This window comes from Lactuca saligna, chromosome 3 (assembly GCF_052625555.1).
Source record: "Lactuca saligna cultivar CGN05327 chromosome 3, ASM5262555v1, whole genome shotgun sequence".
Classification (NCBI taxonomy): Eukaryota; Viridiplantae; Streptophyta; class Magnoliopsida; order Asterales; family Asteraceae; genus Lactuca; species Lactuca saligna.
In genome coordinates this window covers 59,753,993-59,776,908 of record NC_136419.1, presented here as the reverse complement: position 1 = coordinate 59,776,908, position 22,916 = coordinate 59,753,993, and the positions used below count along the sequence as shown (strand labels likewise).

At 42.8% G+C, this 22,916-nt stretch overlaps 1 protein-coding gene across 1 annotated transcript; it reads right to left on the bottom strand.

The window, feature by feature from the left end:
- Positions 1-20,535: 20,535 nt before the first annotated feature.
- On the bottom strand, positions 20,536-22,663 carry LOC145036677 (uncharacterized). Its single transcript, XM_078985144.1, has 5 exons — positions 21,777-22,663; positions 21,640-21,698; positions 21,424-21,552; positions 21,163-21,298; positions 20,536-21,071 (listed from the first exon to the last, which is right to left on the bottom strand). Exons 1-5 carry the CDS (start codon positions 22,473-22,475, stop codon positions 20,709-20,711), a joined length of 1,386 nt encoding a protein of 461 aa, XP_078841270.1. The 5' UTR covers positions 22,476-22,663; the 3' UTR covers positions 20,536-20,708.
- Positions 22,664-22,916: the final 253 nt, after the last annotated feature.

The following is a 22,916-nucleotide window of genomic DNA, read 5'->3' as shown; positions in this document are numbered from 1 at the left end:
ACGGAGTTCGGTGATGCCTTTTGGAGTTGTGGGTAGAGCAAGTAGAGTTGCATACTAGAGTGGTGTTATGTGCTACTAGAGGATATTCAATGCTCGAATGTTGCTTGCTTTGTGCTTGGTGGACCTCTTAGCAATGTGAGTTAGCTACTAAGTGAATATGTGTAACACTTGTTCCAGTTATTACTTAATTTATTTAAAATCTAGGGTGGTGGTGTATGTGGACTCGGTGATTTGGGAGTACAACTCGTCAAGTAGAGAGATTTCAAGGACGCGTGATCTACACTCTACTCGACGAGTTGGAAGGCCGACTCGGCGAGTAGGCGGTGTAATGATGAAACCCTAATTTTAGGTTTTGCCCCCTATATAATCTCCTTAAGGGCCTTGAGGCTGACCTCCCATCAGTCTCTAAACCCTAAGAACGTTTGTGCTAACCCTAATTCCCATTCTCTTCCATTTTGTGAGCTAGTGTGGTTTTGAAGCTTAAGAATAAGGAGATAGCATGAAGGTCCAGCAAACCAAGCACCCATCCTTGAGCTTGACCTTCTTGTGGACTGCAATAAGTCTTCAAGACTAAATTTTTATCACAGATTATTGCTAGACATTGAGAGTACTCTTCATTTCCTACCCTTTTGTTGATTGCATGCATGGGGTTCATAAAGTTTGCAACTTTATGAATCTCCATAGAAAAATGGTCCCACGGTGGGCTAGAGTGGTGTTATGTGCTACTAGAGGATGCCTTTTGGAGTTGTGGGTAGAGCAAGTAGAGTTGCATACTAGAGTTGTGCTATGTGCTACTAGAGGATATTCGATGCCCAAATGATGCTTTCTTTGTGCTTTGTGGACCTCTTGAATGGTGGGAGTCAGCTACTAAGCGAATACGACAATATTCGGGAGTTAGGTGTCTGGCATCATGAGGGATTTTTAGCAACTGAAGGCGGAGAAGTGTGAGAACCTAGGAGAGCCTAGTGAGTAACTTAAGTCCAATGAATATGTTGTTTGGGGGTGAGTATGCGCTGGAGAGCGAACATGTATAATGAGATTGGGATCGAGGAGGTTGAGCAACTACTTAGGAAATCTGGGACGATCCCTGTGGTTTTGATATGATTTTATATTATAGATGTTTTCAAACAAATGGTTTTATAATTATATAAATTTAAAAATATTTTTTTTTGGGTCATAAATTTTGGGATGTTACAAGTTGGTATCAAAGCCCTGGTTTAAGGGATTCGAACACACTCTCGGGTGTGTCTGGTCTCAAATCTTGGGGTTGAAATATTTTTACAAGAAAAATAATTTTTCTAAAATTTAAAACAAACAGTTTTAATAAAGGACAAGGGGTGTGATGTGTGTAATCATCCAAGCTCAAGTAAGTTTTTCCCAAGATACATATACATGTTATGTTATGATATGAATTATGAATATGTGAACTGCTTGCTAGATTAGGGCTAAGGATCTAGGAAGGATGCCTTGTATTCCTATTATATGAGCTTGTAGACCTAGATGCTAGTACTGATATGTCATTGATAGGATGACCTGTTTAGGTTATGCCCGGTTGTTTGAGCTATTGGAATTGTTTGTTAGTATCGTTCAGATAGTTGAATGGAATGGCTTAATTGGAGTATGTTGGTTAGTTTTTTCATTGTCTGAATGTTGCTTTCTTTGTTCTTTGTAGGACTCTTAGCAATATCAGTTAGCTACTAAGTGAATATGTGTAACACTTGTTCCAGATTTTACTTAATTTATTTAAAATCTAGGGTGTTGGTGTGTGTGGACTCGGTGAGTTGGGAGTCCAACTTGTCGAGGAGAGTGCATTTCAAGGATGCATGATCTACACTCTACTCGACGAGTTGGAAGGCCGACTCGGCGAGTAGGCGATGTAATGATGAAACCCTAATTTTAGGGTTTGCCCCTATATAATCTACTTAAGGGCCTTGAGGCTGACCTCCCATCAGTCTCCAAACCCTAAGAACGTTTGTGCTAACCCTAATTCCCATTCTCTTACGTTTTGTTAGCTAGTGTGGTTTTGAAGCTTAAGAATAAGGAGATAGTGTGAAGATCCAGTAAACCAAGCACCCATCCTTGAGCTTGACCTTCTTGTGGATTGCTGTAAGTCTTCAAGACTCGATTATTATCACAGATTATGGCTACATATTGAGAGTACTTTTCATTTCCTACCCATTTGTTGATTGCATGCATGGGGTTCATAAAATTTGCAAGTTTATGAATCTCCAGGGAAAAATGGTCCCATGGTGGGCTAGATCTGGCCTTTGGTCGAGTAAGGACACCATGCATGGGTTTTAGGGCATATTTCCCTCTTTTTGGCCATTTTGACCTAGGGGCATGCGTTGGACATGCATGTCCATAAACCCTCCACATTTGGAACTTTTTGAGGACTAGAAACCTTTCTGGATAGGAGGGATTTCAGATCCCTAGAGTTTTCAACCATATGGCAAACCTTTGGAGCTTTCCAACCTAACTAAGGACCTTAGAGAATTTGGAACGGCTCCAGAAGATAAAGTTGGAAACTTTATCCTTCTAGGAACCTTAGGGCTTTAGATCTAAGCCATGGAATCCCTATATTCGGCATATAATCACAACAAGCAAACAGGAAGGGGGACTCGGCGAGTTCCCCTAGCAACTCGATGAGTCGGGTTGGGTTACCCCGTTTTCTGTATATCAAGTGAAATCAACGAGTTGGCTAGGGTTTGATTAGGTCTTCTGGACTTGAAAGGAACTCGACGAGTCGCTAGATGCACTCGATGAGCTGGAGTCAACATGGACTGTTGACTTTGATTGATGACCTTGGTTTTGACCAAGGTTGACGACGGTTGACTTTGGGAGTAATTTTGGGTTTACGACAAGTCTATCTTTTGTTGCTTATAGGCAGTTGAGTTGGAGCAGCACGTGGGACATATCTGATTCAAGCTTGTCAGTTCAGCATTCATGAGAGGTGAGTCTCCTCACCATGCCAATGGGTCGAAGGCACCAAGGTCGGACCATTATTTGTTATGTATGTGCTATTGAGCAATGTGATATGCAATTTGCTAGTTGTATCTATGAATCTTGTACGGAAAACCTCGGGGGGTTCACGGGGTAATTATGTATAAGAATATGGAGGGTTTTCGCGGCATCCTAGGCAAAGACCTCAGAGGGGTCCCGAGGCACTTAGGTGTAAGACCTTGGAGGGTTTCCCTGTCATCCTAGGTCAAGACCTTGGGGGGTTCCCAAGGAATTAGGCTAAGACCATGAGGGGGTTCCCATGGCACCTGGAGTAAGACCCTGGAGGGTTTCCAGGGCTTTCTTATATGTTAGTATGCATGGCTTATGTGATATGTGTAGCATTTATGGTTGATATGATATGTGTTATATCGACTGTATGTGCGGTATGTTCTGGGAAACTCACTAAGCATTAGCTTACAGTTTGTGGATTTGTTTCAGGTACTTCTGAGCCCAAGGGCAAGGGAAACGCGTGATGGCGCACCGTGCACTCTCTCACCAGTATTTTGTGGGACACTCTGATAGTTTTAAATAAAGATGTAATGAATGTGGATTTGAAAACAATTATGTTGGGATTTCATGATTTATGGAAACGTGTTTGATTAATTAAAAATGAAAATTTTCTTTTGAAAATTCGGGTCGTTACAAGTTGGTATCAGAGCCTTGGTTTGAGGGATTCGGGCACACTCTTGGGTGTGTCAGGACACAAACTAAGGGAATCGTAAAATTGTTTTCAAAAATAAAATGAAAAAGCTTTTAAAGAAAGGAAAAGATGAGAGTGCAATGCGTGTGATCAGCCGAGCCGAGTAAGTAGTTCCCCAAGGTGTTAGCCATGTTATATTGATGTTTGAGCTTTGATAATTATATGGAACTTGCTATGTGTATGCTTTTAAAATTGTATACGGTTAGGACCTTATAGCCTCAGAATGATTTATTTGGCCTTATTTCCTGTTCCTTGTTTAGTTGTGGTCCTAGGGTAGAATCTTTTATTCGAAAAAGTATACTTGATCATTTTTTGTGTATAATTTGCATGCATAAAGGCAACCATATATGATTGGTATGACTAAAGCTAATATTAAGACAACCTAGCCTTTGAGATGTGTGCTAGTCTGTGGAATGTGATTTATGTTGGGTCAAATTAAATTTGTCAGGTAGAGCATTGGGGAGGGTACAAGTAGGTGAGGAAGGTAGTATTGGGCCCGTACTACTGAAAGCACAATACCCGTACCCGAACCAATGTTAGATCTACAATACCAAGGAGTACCAGTGTGGGAAGATCCCCTTTATGAGTATCCTGATCATTATGATTTATGACATTGCAGTTCAGCATGGTGGTGACACGATTTGGAACAGGGGGATCAGGATGGGGATCTGGATCTGGGGATGGATCAGGCGGCACTATCGATGTCATCGATGAGAGGCTTCGTGACCTTATTGTAGTCAAGGTTACTAGGGGCATCCTTGATGCCACCCTAGTCATTTTTGGGACGGTCAAGGAGGGTATGATGGGGATCATGAAGGAGAGGCTCAAGGCGTTTAGATCCGAGATTGTTATAGGCCAGGTTGGGGCCCAAACTCCCTAATTTTGGGAGTTCAAGGCGTTTGAGGTGCCGGAGTTTTTCGGGCTCAAGGACCCCATTGTTAGCCGACGCTAGGTGGCAGATATCGAGAAAGCCCAGCGTACGAGCTCTTTCCTGGATGCGGAAAAGATGGGATATGCTTCTTGCATGCTGAGAGACATGGCCTGAGATTGTTGGGGCGAGGTTACTAGCCAGGTAGGAGCAGTCGGTGTGGATGAGATGACATAGGCCAGATTTTATCAGCAATTTGACCTTGAGTTAGCACCAACCATTGAGGTGCAACGACTTGTGAGAGAGTTTCATGACCTTCAGCAGACCACCGAGACTGTGGCGGAGATCACCGCCAAGTTTTCAGAATAAGCTTTGTTGATCCCACAGTACGCTACCGATGAGGACATGAGGAGGACATGATATCATTCCATGATGAGTGATAACATATGGGAGTTTGTGAGCTTTACAGGGCGTAAAACCCTGAATGGGATGGTGGAGAAGGCCCGTGATCGGGAAATGGAGTTGGACTTTCGCACAAAGCGAAAGCTTGAGCAGGCTGTAACACCCAGTCTCAGGTACGCATTTAAATTTAAGTCAAACTTCATATTTTACTCTTGGACTCAGGGAGTTAGGGGCTCAACTCGTCGAGTTGGATTAACTCTGGGTCGGGGGATTAAGTGACTTACTCGACGAGTCAGAAGACTGACTCGGCGAGTAGGAGCTGTCTGAGTGAAACCCTAAATTGGAGGGTTTGCACCCTATTTAAACATCTTATGAGGCTTCCACCCCAGCCTCCATCACCTCCAGAGCATTACACCCGAAACGCTAATCCTCCATAAGTGAACTTGAGCTTTCTTGGTTGTTTTGAGTGTTATTTGGTCTATCTTGAAGCTAGTGGAAGAAGTGGAAGATAGAAGACTCAATGGAAAAGGAGTAGATCCAAGAGCTACACCCCATTTCACATCTTTTTTGGTAATCAAGCTTACAACTTGGTCTTCTTTCTCTTAGATCTATTTGTCCCCATATTAAGAGGTTTTTGGCTCAAAAACCTTGTTCCTTGATGATTGGGACGTCCCAAGTGGTTCATTTCTCAGATCTAGGTTCTAGGGACAAGTATATGGCATAAAGATGCAAGCTTTATGGCCATGATAGCCCCATACATCTTGTAGACCTCATTTTTTGGGTCCTTTGAGCTTAAAGTCCCATGCATGGACGTAAAGTTCATGACTTTACGTGTTATATCGACTGTAGGAGCCCAAGTCTACCTTTTGAATGAGTTTTGCACCAACATAAATTGAGTTTTAGACATGGACGTTAGTCAACTCGACGAGTCGTTCTTGGGACTCGGCGACTCGGGGGTTTGGTTTCCCTACCTTTTATGATTCGAAGGAATCCAATTTAGTTTAGAAGGGATTTAGATGAGCCCATAGGAACAACTCAACGAAATAGACATAGCTATGGACCTGGAAACCATGTGACTCGGCGAGTATATGAACGTACTCAGCAAGTCCAAGGCAATCTCTCAACCTATGAAGATGGACTCGACGAGTTGTTCATATAACTCAGAGAGTCACAGACTAGACACGCTCATATGATGAAGAGGAACTCGATGAGTTCAAGGAGGAACTCAACGAGTCAGTTGAAGATTGTCCCGATGATATAATTGAAGGAAAGTTCGTCGAGTTCTTGCTAGACTCGACGAGTAGAGTCGGGTTGGGGACATGTGAAAGAATAGGGACTCAGCGAGTTGGCGGGCCAACTCGGCGAGTCGAGTCAACTGGAAGTTGACTTTGACCAGGATGTTGAGTTTAGCCAGGGGTAAAATGGTCATTTTACCCTAAGATTAGTTATCAGTTTTTGACTAAGTGTCTTTATGGAAATTATAGCAGGGGAGTCGCCGGAGCAGCAGACAGAGATTTCTCACCCAGAGTTTCAGCGATCAGACATACGAGGTGAGTTTTCCCCCAGTAGGAACGGGTCTAAGGCACCAAGGCTGACCCGTTTAAGTAGTAGAGTATTCCAGGGTAATCCCGGTTTCGGGGTTAGCCCGATGTAGTTTATAGGTTTCCGGACTTCGGTCCGATGTCGGGGCGGTCCCGAGAAGTAGTTATGTATGCTTGATGTCTTTATGATTCATGCATGTTTTTTTATATGTTATGTGTTTCGGGGTAAGCCTAATGATGGGGAAAGCCCGATGTAAGTTAGTCTATATGTCATGTATTATGTATTTCGGGGAAAGCCCGATGTATGCTAGTTTATGTGTTATATGTATTTGTTCCGGGCTTTGGTCCGATGTCGGGGCAAGCCCGATGCAGATTATGTGATTATGTTATGTGTTTATGATATATGATATGTTGTGTATGTGTCGGGTAAGCCCGATGTCGTGGAAATCCCGATGCCGGAGTGAGCCCGATGCCCGATTCGGTCGGATGTCGGGGTGATCCCGATGCCAGACAGGATTCCGATGTCGGGTAAGCCGATGTCAAGATTCGTCCCGATGCAGTGGGAGTAGACCTAGAATTATGTTAATTTCTATATGTGCTTTGTATGGTATGTGGTAGTTTGGGGGAGCTCACTAAGCTTCGTGCTTACAGTTTCAGTTTTGGTTTCAGGTACTTCAACCAGTAAAGGGAAGAGCTCGAGCTAATGGCATGACACACACACACACACCACCGTTGATTAGCCTGGGAGTTTTCTCTGCTATTTTTTATGAAACTGTTATATGTTTATTAGATTTTATGAGTTTTCGAGATGCATGTTTTATGGTTTTACACTATGACAATGATTTCTATGTTTGATAAATGAGTTTGAAAATGAAATTTTTGGCATATATTTTTGGGTTGTATCACAGTCATAGGCAGCAGTAGGTCAGGCTAAAAAGCCTAAGACCTCGGGTTCATCCAGTAGGGGCCAGTAGGGTCGGGGCCGATGTGCCAAGTGTGGGAGATCACATGCGGGAGCATGTAGAGGATAGGGCATGGTGTATTATACTTGTGGTCAGTCGGGCCACGTGAACATGGACTTCCCCAAGAAGGGCTTGATATGTTTTCACTGCAACCATACCAGGCACAAGCGTGCTGATTGTCCGAATATGTAGGGAAGGGGAGGAATAGTAGCGGTGCCTATGCCCGCCACACTAAGGATCACAAATGGCCACCATGCTAAGGCGGATGTTCCAGCGGTGAATAGTCATGCGTTTCAGCTGATCACCGAGGAGGCTCGGGCAGAGCCAGACGTCGTGGTTGGTATTTATTTATTTACCCGCTCTCTATTTATTTATTTGCATTTGCTTATGTGTATATCATGCTCATGTATAGGGACCTTTTTGGTCAATGGTATGTCTGCTCACATTTTGATCGATTCGGAAGCTACCCGATCGTTCTTGTCTCTTACACTTAGCAAGAAGTTCTGGGACACGCCGGGGATCTTGGATTCCCCGCTTGAGGTGGAGATTGCGGATGACCGCAACGTGAGTGTTGCGAGGGTGTATCAGGATTGTGTTAGATCTGAATGTTCTTAGGGAGATATTTCGTGTTGATATAGTCCCGATACTGCTGCGAGGACTGAAGGTAATTATTGGGATGGATTGGTTGGGGGCCAATGGGGACATGATCGAATGCGAGCACTAGCTGGTGAGGGTTCGAACCCCAAGTGGGGGAGAACTGGTTATTCACGGAGAGAGGGCCTCACATGGGCTGACCCTATGTTCAGTTGTGAGGGCTAGGAGGTTACTTCATTAGGGATGTGAGGGATTTTCGGCTTATATCTCCGATATGAGGGTTGAGACCATGATGGACGTGGGCAGCATTCCGATTGTACGAGAGTTTTGGGATGTTTTTCCTGAGGATTTACTAGGGGTGCCTCCAGAGAGGCAGGTGGAGTTTTGTATTGATCTAGTGTCGTGTGCCGCTCCGATAGCTAAGGCACCGTACCGTTTGGCACCGCCCAAGATGCAGGAGTTATTGACACAGCTTCAGGAGCTGCTAGACAGAGGGTTCATACGTCCGAGCAGTTCCCCGTAGGGAGCACCGTTCCTGTTCGTGAAAAAGAAGGATGGATCACACAGGATGTGCATTAATTACTGAAAGTTGAACAAGCTAACGACGAAGAACCGTTATCCGTTGCCAAGGATCGATGATTTATTCGATCAGTTGCAGGGTGCATCTTGGTTTTCCAAGATTGATCTTCGATTGGGGTACCATCAGATGAGGATATACCAAAGACGTCTTGCAGGACTCAATATGGGCATTATGAGTTTGTGGTGATGCTGTTTGGGCTCACCAATGCCCCAGCAGCGTTCATGGATCACATGAACAGGGTGTGTAGACTGATGTTGGATCGGTCGGTAATCGTTTTTATTGATGATATCTTGGTCTATTCTAAGACCAAGGAGCAGCATTTGAGGGAGGTACTGGAGATCCTGGCGGTGGAGAAGCTTTATGCAAATTTCTCCAAGTGTGTTTTTTGGCTGCAAGAGGTACAGTTTTTGGGGCACGTGATAAATCAGGAGGGAATTTCGGTTGATCCAGCCAAGGTTGAGGCTGTGATACGGTGGGAAGTGCCGAAGAATGCATCAGAGATTCGTAGCTTCTTGGGTTTAGTGGGCTATTATCGGATATTTATTTAGGATTTCTCCAAGATTGTTGTGCCATTGACCCGCTTGACCAAGAAGAATGTGACATTTTAATGGGGCATGGATCAGTAGTCAGCCTTTGAGACCTTGATACGAAGGTTATGCGAGGCTCCAATTTTAGTACTACCCGAAGGGGTAGATGATCTGGTGGTATAATGTGACACATCGATTTCAGGGTTAGGTGTAGTGCTGATGCAGAGGGGGCATGTAATAGCTTACACCTCGAGGCAGCTAAAGCCTCATAAGGCAAATTACCCCACTCAGTTCCTGGAACTGTGGACGGTGGTGTTTGCCCTCAAGATTTGGAGGCACTACTTGTATAGATTACGGTGCACCATCTATACTAATCACAAGAGTTTGGGGTATTTGATGGATCAGGAAAACCTCATCATGCGATAGAGGAGGTGGTTGGATGTGTTGAAGGATTATGATTGTGAGCTCCTATACCATCCCGGGAAGGCCAACGTAGTGACCGATGCTTTGAGCCACAAGACGGCGGGGTCCTTGATTGGGAACATTTGTAGGAGGATGATGGTGATTTTGTCCATTGTTAGACAAGATCAAGGAGGCCCAGGTCGACGGAGTGAAGAGGGAGAATTGGAAGATAGAGCGGATTCGTTGACAGTATCCTTTGTTCGTTAAGGATGGTCGTGGTCTTTTGACACAATGTGGCCGAGTGTGGTACCAGTATTGGAGGAGTGAAACAGAGGATATTAGAGAAGGAACACAAGTCAAAGTTCTCTATACATCCACGGGCTACAAAAGTATAGAGACTTGAGAATGAGTTATTGGTGGCCTTGCATGACGCGGGAGATCGCCTAGTTCGTGGAGCGGTGCTTGACCTGCAGGAAGGTCAAGGTCGAGCATCAGCGGCCTCATGGCAAGGTACATCCGCTACCCATTCCTATGTGGAAATGGGAAGAGATCTCTATGGACTTCATCACGAAGTTACCGAAGACAACGAGGGGTGTGGACGCCATATGGGTGATCGTGGACAAACTGACAAAGAGTGCCCATTTTATTCCGATTTCTGATACTATATCCACGGAGAAGTTGGCGGATATTTATGTACAAGAGGTGGTGGCTAGACACGGAGTGCCAGTGTCAATAGTCTCTGACAGGGATGTTCGGTTTACATCTAGGTTCTGGAAGAAGTTCCACAAAGAACTGGGCACTCAGGTACATTTTAGCACGGCGTACCACCACCAAACTGATGGCCAGAGCGAGAGGATGATCCAGACACCGGAGGACATGCTTAGAGCGTGTGTGTTGGATTTTGGAGGGAGCTGGAACACATACCTCCCGTTGGCAGAATTTTCATACAACAACAGTTACCATACCAGTATCGACCGATCGCTGTTCTAGATGTTGTATGGTCAGAGGTGCAGGACCCTGCTTTGTTAAAACGAGGTTAGGCATCGGGTCATGGGGAGCACTAAGGTAGTGCTCAAAAATACTGGGTTGATTCAACAGGTGCACGACCGGCTGCGGGTCGTGCAAATCCATCAGAAAATCTATGCTGACCGGCGGAGATCGGATCTTGAGTTCCAGATGGGGGACATTGTGTTACTGAAAGTGTTGCCCTGGAAGGGGGTTATCAGGTTTCGGAAGAGGGGAAAGCTAGGACCCTGATACATCAGCCCATTCAGGATTTCGACTCAGGTGGGCAAGGTAGCATATCAACTAGACCTGTCAGATGAGCTCATCCAAATTCACAACACCTTACATGTGTCACAGCTTCAGAAGTGTTCACTGATGAGTCTGCAGTCGTTTCATTGGACGACATCTAGGTAGATAAGAGCCTGAACTACATCGAGAGGCCTGTTTCTATCTTAGATAGGAAGACTAAGGTTCTCAGGAACAAGGAAGTAAAGTTGGTAAAGGTGTAATGGCAGCACCATAGGGGCTCCGAGTGGAACAGGGAGCCGGAGGACGAGATGCAAGATCACTACCCGTATTTGTTTGGATCAGCAGACTTTGAGGATGAAGTCTAGTTCAAGTGAGGGAGACTTGTAACATTTGTTCCAGGTATTACTTAATTTATTTAAAACCTAGGGTGTTAGTGTGTGTGGACTCGGCGAGTTGGGAGTCCAACTCATCGAGTAGAGGGCATTTCAAGGATGCGGGATCTACACTCTACTCGACAAATCGGAAGGCCGACTCAATGAGTAGGCATTGTAAAGATAAAACCCTAATTTGAGGGATTTCCCCTTATATAATCTCCTTAAGGGCCTTGAGGATGACCTCCCATCAGCCTCCAAACCCTAAGAACGTCTGTGTAAACCCTAATTCACATTCTCTTTTGTTTTGTGAGCTAGTATGGTTTTGAAGCTTAAGAAGAAGGAGATAGTGTGAAGATCCAGTAAACCAAGCACCCATCCTTGAGCTTGACCTTCTTGTGGACAGTTGTAAGTCTTCAAGACTCGATTTTTATCACAGATTATGGTTAGGTCTTGAGAGTACACTTCATTTCCTACCCTTTTTGTTGATTGCATGCATGGGGTTCATAAAGTTTGCAAGTTTATGAATCTCCAGGGAAAAATGGTCCCAAGGTGGGCTAGATCTAGCCTTTGTTCGAGTAAGGACACCATGCAAGGGTTTTAGGGCATATTTCCCTCTTTTTGGCCATTTTGACCTAAGTGCATGCATTGGACATGCATGTCCATAAACCCTCCACCTTTGGAACGTTTTGAGGAATAGAAACCTCTCTGGAAAGGAGGGATTTTATATCCCTAGAGTTTTGGAATATATGGCAAAGCCATGGAGCTTTCCAACCTTTACTAAGGACCTTAGAGCATTTAGAACGGTTCCAGAAGATACAGTTGGAAAATTTATCCCTCTAGGCACCTTAGGGCTTCAGATCTAATCCCCAGAATCCCTGTATTCGGTGTATAATCACAACAATCAAACAGGAATGGGGACTCGGCAAGTTCCCCTAGCAACTCGACGAGTCGGGTTGGTTTCCCTATTTTATGAATATCAAGCGAACTCTGTGAGTTGATGAAACAACTCGCCGAGTTGGGTAGGGTTCGATCATGTCTGCTGGACTTGGAAGGAACTCGACGAGTCGCTAGATGCACTCGACGAGTTGGAGTCAACATGGACCGTTGACTTTGACCGATGACCTTGGTTTTGACCAAGGTTGACCACGGTTGACTTTGGGAGTAATTTTGGGTTTACGACAAGTCTATCTTTTGTTGCTTATAGGCAGTTGAGTTGGAGCAACATGTGGGACATATCTGATTCTAGCTTGTTAGTTCAACATTCGTGAGAGGTGGGTCTCCTCACCATGCCAATGGGTCGAAGGCACCAAGTATGGCCCATTATTTGTTATGTATGTGCTATTGAGTTATGTGATATGCAATTTTATAGTTGTATCTATGAATCTTGTACGGAAGATCTCAGGGGAGGGGGTTCTCGAGGCACTTAGGTATAAGATTGTGGATGGTTTCCGTGGCATCCTAGGCAAAGACCTCAGTAGGGTTCCCGAGGCACTTAGGTGTAAGACCTTGGAGGGTTTCCCTGGAATCCTAGGTCAAGACCTTGGGGGGTTCCCAAGGAATTGGGCTAAGACCATAAGGGGGTTCCCATGGCACCTGGAATAAGACCCTGGAGGGTTTCCAGAGCTTTCTTATATGTTGGTATGCATGGATTATGTGATATGTGTAGCATTTATTGTTGATATGATATGTGTTATGTGGATTGTATGTGCGGTACGTTCTGGGGAACTCATTAAGCATTAGCTTACAGTTTGTGGATTTGTTTCAGGTACCTCTGAGCCCAAGGGCAAGGGCAAGGTGTAATGGCGCGTCGTGCACTCTCTCACCGATATTTTGTGGGATACTCTGATAGTTTTAAATAAAGATGTAATGAATATGGATTTGAAAACAATTATGTTGGGGTTTCATGATTTATGGAAATGTGTTTGATTAATTAAAAATGAATTTTTTTTCGAAAATGCGGGTCGTTACAATATGCTAGGTCACAAGTGACATAGGCTGGATAATCTCAGAGTGATTGACTTGGCCCTATTGCGCAACTCTTGTCTGAGTCCAACCATTCTAGGATTGCATGTTTTACTTGAAGGATTATCTGATCTTTGTTGCATGTGACAATATCCATGAGGTAGTTAGTTGACAGTGGTGGGAGTCTTTCAGCAGCTGAGGGCTAAGCAAGGTCGAGAACCTAGGAAGGCCTAGGAAATGCTTTAGTGGATTTGGTTGCACTGTTAGCGAACATGCAAGGTATCATTTTGATAGGGTACCTTGGAGGATCCAGGATGATTCTTGAGGAAAGTATGGATAGGTGTAGAAGGTAGTATTGGGCCTGTACTATTGAAAGCACAAGATCCATACTCGAATCGGGAAGAGTCTTAGAGAATCCAGGAAACCTGTGGGATGAGGATTCTTGGGTATATATGGATCTCTTGAATCATTTTGGTATGGTGTTGAGCACTCAGGAATGGGATTCAGATTCTGGTTCCCGCTTAGTAGTAGTTATTGGGTCGATCGATGCGCGATCGCAGAAGTTCATCTCATCGGAGATTACTCGCAGATTTTTGGAATGGACCTTGGTGGTCTCTCGTTCATCCAAGGAAGGGATTTTGGAGCTCTCGATAGTCAGGGCCTTTCAAGCCAGAATTGGGCCTATGCCATTCAGGCCAAATTTTTCACGGTGTAGTTAGGGGCTCACTTGGAGCCCAAAGCATGAGCATCCTTAGAATCCTTCAGGAAGGAGGATCTTATTGTTAGTTCCTGTCATGGGGATTGGAAGGGAGTTTTGCACCACGTCCTCAGGTTTATCGAGGTAACTCAAGAGGAGGTGGTTAGGATTTATTCAGATGTTTGCGAGTATGTCGTATTCGGCCACTTTAAAGTGGATATCAAGAAATTGTATCACTTTGGAATTTGATTGAGTTTGAACGAGTCAGATCTCGGGTTGGTTCTCTGCTATTTTCTGAGTTATCAAGGATTGTTATATGCCATTTTGCATCCTAATAAGTCCTTTGATGGACTTACAGATGGACGTATCTTGCTGAGTGGGTTCCACGTGTACCCTTATCGTTCTAGGTCTTTGTCGGGATCCATTCAGGAGTATTTCTTGGCGGATCTTTGGTCAGGAATTAGTGGGATAGTTCTCCAATGAAGTTAGATTTCAGTGGTTTTATCATTTGTTCAGGTATGGTTGACATTTGCCTATGGAAGAACATTGGAGTTCCAGGCACTACCGTTTCTAGGAAAGGGATGGTAGCATGAAGATGGTGGTGTCAGTTGCATGATTTGTTTGATCACTGGATAGGACAAGGGGAATCGTATCTTCACATGGACTAAACTCGGTTAGAGTTCAATGATTCCTTGAGGATAGAAATTAGAGTAGATTTTCGCCGGTACATGGCAAAAGTTATAGTTCTTCATCGTTGGCATAAGAATTCAAGGAACTGGTATGGTATCGTAGGAGGTGAATTGGATTATTGGACTGGTTAAGGTCTCAAGAGTACTTTTTCGGATACCATGAACTGTGTAATCGTTGAGATTGGCTAGTGATGGAGAACTAGTTGGTAAGCGCTGGTTATCATCGGGTTGATCGTTGTAAGGTAAGAGGGATTGGGAATCCTTAAATTCTCGTGTGCTTTAGGAATTTAGTTAATTCAAAGTAGGGAAGAATCATTTAGGTATTCAGGAGCAGAAGCAGTTACAAAACTAGGATGAGTTTTGCATTCCCTTCAAAGAGGAGGGCGGCCCAAATTGTTGTTTGGTTTGAGGATTGTGTGAGTTGGGAGTTCGGTAAAACTCCCTAGCATATGAATAACGTCTCCTTGGTGATTTATAGGAAGACTTAGGGAAATTAGGTTGGGGTTCTAGTCATGAATTAAGTTCAGTTTGGGTGTTCGGGCGAGTGTGTATTCAACTCTATGTGTGTTTTGAATTGATAGATTAGGGGTAAGGCATCGGGCTGCGGATGTGTTAGGGAGAAAGTGTTATAAGACTGAGGGGGTAGTCATATCATTCACAAGCAGTCAGATAGTATGGAAAGTGTTGTAAGACTGCAGGGGTAGCCGTAGCATTCACAAGCGGTCATATAGTATGGAAAGTGTTGTAAGACTGTGGGGGTAGCCGTGGTACTCACAAGTGATCAGATATTGTGGGAAGTGATGTAAGACTATGGGGGTAGCCGTAGCATTTACTAGCATCCAGATAGTATGGGAAGTGTTGTAAGACTGTAGCGGTAGCCGTAACATGCACTAGCGTTCAGATAGTGTGGGAAGTGTTGTGAGACTACGGGGTGACCCGAAGCATTCACATATTATTTCAGTTGATTAGGCCAGGGTGGTCCAGTTCACGAGATTACGGTTAGACCACATCATGATTAGAATCAGAAAACGGCAAGTCGTTGGAGACCGGGTAGGATGTAAGACTATAGTTATTCTAGTAGCATTCACTTTTCGCATTGGATTCGGTGGCGGAAAGTTGTCAGGATATTATGATCGAATGGACCAGAAGGATTGATGGAGCCATGAGTGGCGATATAGCTAGGGCAGTTATTGCTAGTCGAAGTTTGCTTTGGAAGTCGCGTGGGGCGACTGTGATATTATTATTGGCTCAGCAATCGGGCAAGACTTCAGTATTCCAGATAAGTTGGGACCAGGGATGTCTCGGTGGATTTTAGAAACAACCAGAAGGCAGCCTACCATTTCGGGCAGTTTCTGTGTATAGGGCAGTATTAGTGATTTAGGTTTTCATGAGTATGAGAAGTATCTGGGTGTTTGGGAAATGCTAAGTCACACGCAGTGGGATTAAATAATCTCAGAGCAATAGATTTGACCCTATTACGCAGCTCTCGTATGAGTCTAACCGTTGCAGTGAGGGATCTTCTACTTGAAGGATTATCTGAGCCTTGGCCAAGTATAAGTGATATGAAGGGATAGTTAGGTCAGTGATTCTATTTTCCAGTGGGAACCTCCAATTATCAAAAGTTGAATAGTTAGTTGAGAGATAAGTGGACTGGATTCAAAAATAATGATTCGGTATGGGCAGTCTATCAGGGAGTCACACCATCTCGAGACTACAGATTTCATACTGAATAGAGGTGATCATGTTTCAAGGAATTCGTTCATCTTCGGGTTTTAGAACCCTTCGAGAAATGGTTTTGGTTGCTTTGGAAAGGCTAGGGTATGCTTGTGGGTGCGGCCATGTTGTTCAAGTTATCTGGCATGTAAGGAATGGTAAAGAATGATTTCGAGGACAAAATCTAATTTAAGTGGGGGAGAGTTGTAGCATCCTGTTTATTAAATAAATCAATGGATAAAATTAAATGAATAGTGGCCCTAAATCCGTAATAAGTTACCAGTGTGTGTAATAAGGGCTAAATGACATAATTTCTAGAAATTTGGGGTCTTTATTGTACTAAAGTTTGGGAAGCAAGGGCTAAACAGTAAAATGGGGACTTAAATTGTAATGATTAGATAATTAAGGGCTTAACATGTCATAAGTTAGATTTTTGGGGGCTAAGTGTAATTCCGGGATTAAAAGGTAATTTTTGGATTACATTTGCAAAAGATTCTCAAAGCGAAGGGTTGTTTGGGTAAATTATAGATATAAGTTGAAGGAAATTAGGGGAGAGGGGTTGTAAATGTAATTATGGCTAAAGGTTTATTATAGATGGCATATATATAACCCGTCATCCCCAGTAACCCTAACCTTAAAACTATACACATCAGCCACCCTCCTTATGTCTCCCTTCACCTCCAATTGCCGCCACCGCTGTTGGAACCGGAAAACCACCACCAGTCGAGGGTCGCTATCACTGCTATTCCATGGTTACTTAAGACAAAGACCAACATGGGATGTCATCGTTCAGTCGGTAATGAAGGGAAACAAATCGTAGCCGCCTATGTCGTCGTTATCTCCGACTGATAGCGTCATTTCCCCTGCTGTTTTGCGCCGCTGCCGCTCCGCTGCCAATAACGTTGGAAATCGCCGGCTGATGTCGAGTGGTGGACCGTCATGGCTACCATTCTTCTCTCCGGTTGAAGCGCCCCAACCCCTCCGTCACTGTTTCTTCCTCGTATGTAGCATCGTAACGACTCGCCGCTGCACCTCAACCATCGAAGACGTAGATGCTGTCGTCCGCCGCCACCGCCTACGCAATTCGTTTTTGTTCCGATGAACATCCATCACCCCGAGGGAGGCTGTTGTGTGTGTTTCAGCTTGTGTGTCGCAAGTATGTGTGTGTCTTGTGTTGCTGATCGTAATGTGAGTGCTTGTTGGACAGTAAAACCCGAGAAAAACCACCATGGCCACCAACCATGTTGGCTACCATCGTTAGCCGTTGTTGTTGCCACCCTCTCAGTCCACTACCTTCGCCATACGCCACCAGGTGGGTGGTAGGTTTCATCCTCCGAGAAAAAGGCATGTGTGTGTGTTTTTTTTACCGAAAATTTAAAACTGAAGCCATCTCTACCACCGTGAGGTGGTGGCTGCCACCTCCAACCACCGCCTGCCGCTACAATGGTGGCTGAGAGTGAGTGTGTGTGTGTGTTATTTTTTGTAGGTGTTTATTTGGATATTGTTGTATAATTGTATTTAGTGGCCGCAATAATCAAGGAAATTCATAACCACCAGCGTGAAGTGGTGGCTGCCACCTTCTGTCGCCACCAGCCGCTGTGTTGGGTGGCGGTGCACATTGTAAGATTGGATTGCTAGTTTAGATGCTTAGAAATGATTTACATTAAAATCATAACCACCACCACGAGGTGGTGGCTTCCATCATCAACCACCACCGCCCAAGGTGGCAGTAGGTGGTGGCCGACTTAATAAACATTAATTAACCTAAAAACTTAACAAATGGACTAATTGGAATGCGATTGGGTTGGAAACCCTAATTAGGGTTTAGAAAACCCTAATTTTTGGATATGTTAATTTGGAATTGTCGGGACCTGCATGTTTGGACCATTGGATTGGAATAGAATTAATCCTGACCATATTATATGTTTGACCTAGTAGAGTGACGGACTTAATGGGTTAAGTTCTTGATGGGTTAAGTAAGAACACTTAACCCTAATCATCATTTTATGTGAACATCCTAATTTTGCTTGGTCCTTGGACTTTCTATTGGGCTTTGGTGATTGGGATATTGATGGGCCATCTAAGAACAAGTATATAGACTAGAATATTTGGATAGGTTTTAGGGTAAAGCCCATGTAAAGGTTTGGGCCCAATTTGGAAAATTGGGCCATAACCAGGCCTTGATGATTATAAGACATTGGACCATCGGAATGCCAAGTATTGGGACTAGAATAAATGGTTAGGCCTTTGGGTAAGACCATGTAAAGGTTTGGGCCCAATTTGGAAAATTGGGCAATATGTTGGGCTTTGGTTCATTGTTTAACTTTTGGGCCTTTGGATTGGGCCTTGGGCTTGAATCAAGATAGGTTGGGGACAAAGTAGTCTTTTTACCCCAAGCATGGACTTATGGTTATGCATTGGAACCTAATTATTAAGTGGGTGTTGTTTTGATGTTGACAGTTCGGGAATTTGTCATCTAGAAGCTAGAGTTTTGTTCGCTAGACTCCGGCAGTGGGAGGTTAGTTACCTTCCTGTATGAGTGAGTCGAAGGCAACAATGTCGGCCCATTAGTAGTTGTAGCAGAGATGATTGTCTTTGTGATAATTATCTGGCTTGCCACTATCTGTTATGTTTTATGTGCTTATTTGTTATGATATTATGTGGTAGTAGTAGGAGTGAAATAGATAGAAGGGGAGGCCAGCACCCAAATATGCTCGACAGTATCCAGTTGAAATAGACCGAATGGGAGGTCAGCACCCAGATATGCTCGGCAATATCCGGTTGAAATAGACCGAAGGGGAGACTAGCACCCAGATATGTTTGGCAATGTATTTGTTATATGGTATGTGGTATGATGGGGGAACTCACTAAGCTTTGTGCTTACGATTTTCAGTTTTGGTTTTAGGTACTTCCTCTTCAAAGGGAAAGGTGTCGGCATAATCGCAACACATTACACTACATTTTCCGCACGGGAGATCTTTGGAATTTATACTCTGATGTTGTTTTACCATGACATGTTTTGACTATTGATACATGGGTTCTGATATGAGTTTATATTATGGATGTTTTCACACAAAATGTTTTTAATTATTTAATTTTAAAATGAAATTTTTGGTCGTAAATTTTGGGATGTTACACCTTAACCTTTTGGTAAAAGACAAAAAGTTCTTTTGGTCCAAAAAGTTGTACATAACTTAATAAATCATATCATATGATATATTATGTTACTTGCTAATGAAAAATATTATTTGGATGAAATAAATAATTTACAATTTAATTATAAGAGTTTTGTTAAATATTTATTAAAATCAATTTCTAATAAATAATCAATTATATCAAGTTGTTTTTAGTATGACCTATCAGTATCATATGTTATTTAGCAATATTATTTTAATATGATTCTTCAGCATACTAGATCTTTCAAGGAGATAGTGGTAAAGGCGGTGAGGGTGTTGAAGATGGTGACCATCGGAGGTCATGAAGGCAAGCGGCTAGGGTTACACAGGAAAATAAAGTGCAATTTTGGGTGACTAGTGGTAAGGCATAGAGGGTGTTGAAGAGATCATTAGATATGGGAGGAGATGTTGTCAGAGACACGCATGGCGTTGGTGGTGGTGAGCAACCACCAAGTTTTTGTTAAGAAGGTGACCGGCTAACCTGATAAAAAGCTCTAAGTGACAAAATTTACCTAAATGTTAGGCATTAATGAACATAAATTTGAACTGTGGACATAACCAACTGTTTTGTGTAAAATTTGGGGTTTTTTTTGCAATAACCCCAAAAAATATTAAGCACCAAATGTGCAAAAAGAATATTAAAGATTAAATGTGTACAAAGTGAGAAATATATTACCCTATTACGTCATTTTTTCTGGCTTACCTTGAATAGCCGATCATAAGGACTAAATATATACAATTAAACAAGTTGCATGAGCAAATGCGGACGAAAAAAAAAAAAAAAACTCAAATGACCAAATTTGTTCAAATGGAAAAATATATTACCCCTTTAAGTCATTATCTCTTCTAAACAAGATAAATTCTAATGCTAAGTCGCCCATATTTTCGTTGATAACTCAATAGCTCCCAAAATATTTCCCTAAAGATGTCGTTTCTTCATTTGCATCTTCTAACTCTCGTGGCCAAAAGTGAGGGTCTGTAACAACGTTGCATGGGAAGTTGCTAACATTTAATATTCAGCCAACAAATAAAGGTTACTTCAAAAGTTATTGATATTCTTTTGAAAGAAAAAGCATATCCATATGGTGCTCATGTAAATTCCAAATTACTTACAACTTCATTTATATCTGATATTTGTGTTGTATATTTTACCTCCTAGGCTAAAAACAAACCCTACCACCAAAAAAACCATTCAATAAAATTGTTTAAAAATATACAAAAAAAACACACAACACACCGGAGAAGAAACTCAAATTAGCCAACGATATCAATGTGAATCGGGGGCATTTACGTCTTCTTTTTTTACAAGCTTGCCTGATTTTGTCCTTTCAAACAGTCTCTCAACCAAATCATGCCAATTAGGACTTCGCTCCACATCATCTTTCTGCTTCGATGCCAACTCATCAGCAGCTTCTCCTTCTTGATGTTCTTCACTAACTGCTGACGTGGACACTCGGTCCTCGTTATCCGCCACATCATCAGTGGTCTTGACAGCATGTGGTATGTTGAGGCTCACTGCTCTTTCTAATGCATCTTTATGCTCCTCTTCAATTGATTGCAGCCTACTGAATTTTTGTACCTTTGGTGCTGTTGTAATGCTTTCTGAACTGTTTTTGTTTTCCTTCATTAGCTGCATTTTTTCAAATGACATAAATAGCCCTCTAACTTAAAAGCATAAAGATAATAACATGAGGGTAATTTGGTCTTTTCTTTTCACTTACTTGCACAGCCTTCTCTGCTTCTCTTAGAATCCAGATGATGGCATGATCAGATGTAGCATGTGATGATAAAACAATATGTTCAAATCTTCCATCAACAGGAATTGCAGTTCTAACCTCTGGAGGGTATCTACCACATCTGTTTACAAATCGAAAACATGTAAAGATGCCATGAATTTGAAAGGGATGAAACTATTAACTGATTTACTACAACAATTCAAGGATAGAAGATCGTAGAAGTAATGAAATAGAAAAGTGTTAAACCTGCAAAACTTTCTTTCAACAATGTGGTACATTCTTCCTGGAGCATATAATCTTCTTGGATCTCTTAACTTCCTACCTTCTGGTATGAATGTATCCCTCAAGCAAACCATAAAGATTAAACATGGCAAACTGTTGAAATCATAAAAGAAAAAACATGGATCAACATTACGATCATCATCATCAACCATAAACCAAAATCAAGGTTTTACAACTTACCAGAAGATCGACTTGAAGATATCTTCCAATGGTGTCGCTGTTCTTGGTAAAAAATCATCCTAAACAAACATAACCAGCGGTTAGTAAATCAAATTCGATTCAAAATAGGCGAAAACAAATTTCAGTAAAAATCGCACCTGTAAAACAACTGAGTAGATAACATCGGCGTATTTCACGGCCAAATTAAGCGACATAGATCTCGCCGGAGCAAGAGCATAACACCGCACCAACTCCCTTGGTATCCCGCCGAGCATATCCCTATGATTCACGACTATCACTGTCATCAATGCCGCTACCCCTGACCCAAGTGAATGACCCACAAATATCATCTTGTAACATGACCCGTTCTCAATCCACAATCGTTTCAGATTCTCAGACTCCTGATTCAACAACCAAATCGCCGATTGTAACAACCCATGATGCACATATCCACCATCGAACATCTGCATCCCTAATCGATTGTTGAGTAACAGTTTGTAATCGCTCTCTTTCTTCAAATTCAACCCTCTAATTGCTAATACGATTTCACGACGATCGTGGTCGAGATAAATCAAGTGCGGAGGCGCGTGGCCGAGTGTTTCCTGGTAAGTAACACGCTTGACAACGTAATCGGGGTTTAAACGGTATCCACCAAGTGGAGGGCATTTTGGGTGGTGGAGATCTTCTTCGTATACAGCGAGGATGACGCGGCATAGGTGTGGGACGGATTCGAATTCCTCGACGGTGGCTGGTGGCCAAGTGGCACTGTCGTCGCCGCCGACGTAAGTACACCGCTTCCATGCCCATCGAAGACAGCCTAAAGCAAAAAAACACTCAACTCCACAGCAAACAGACATGTAATTTCTATTGCAAAACCCAGAAAAAAAATGGGGAAAAATATTACATGGAATTGGAGAATTGGTAGTGGAAGATTTGGGTGACGATGAAGAAAGGGATTTTGTTACAGAGAATCAGCGCTGTTAGATATGGAGTAATGGTTGTCTCAAGTAACTCTCACGTGTTTGTGTGTGCAATGACGGGTTGTACGATAACTTGAATGTTGGCTTTTTATTTGGGAAAAGAACATGTCGGATTTTCCTCTTTTTTCTTTCTGGATAATATGTTCGAGAAATTGAATTTATCAATTAACTTATAATTTTAAAAAAAATTATAATTTAATAATGAAGAATGTATAGATTATTTCACAGGATATTCAAAAGAAAAACATATTTCTAATGATAAGTAAGAGAATTATTACAGAGCGGGAGATCTATAATAAGAATATGATAAATTTTATT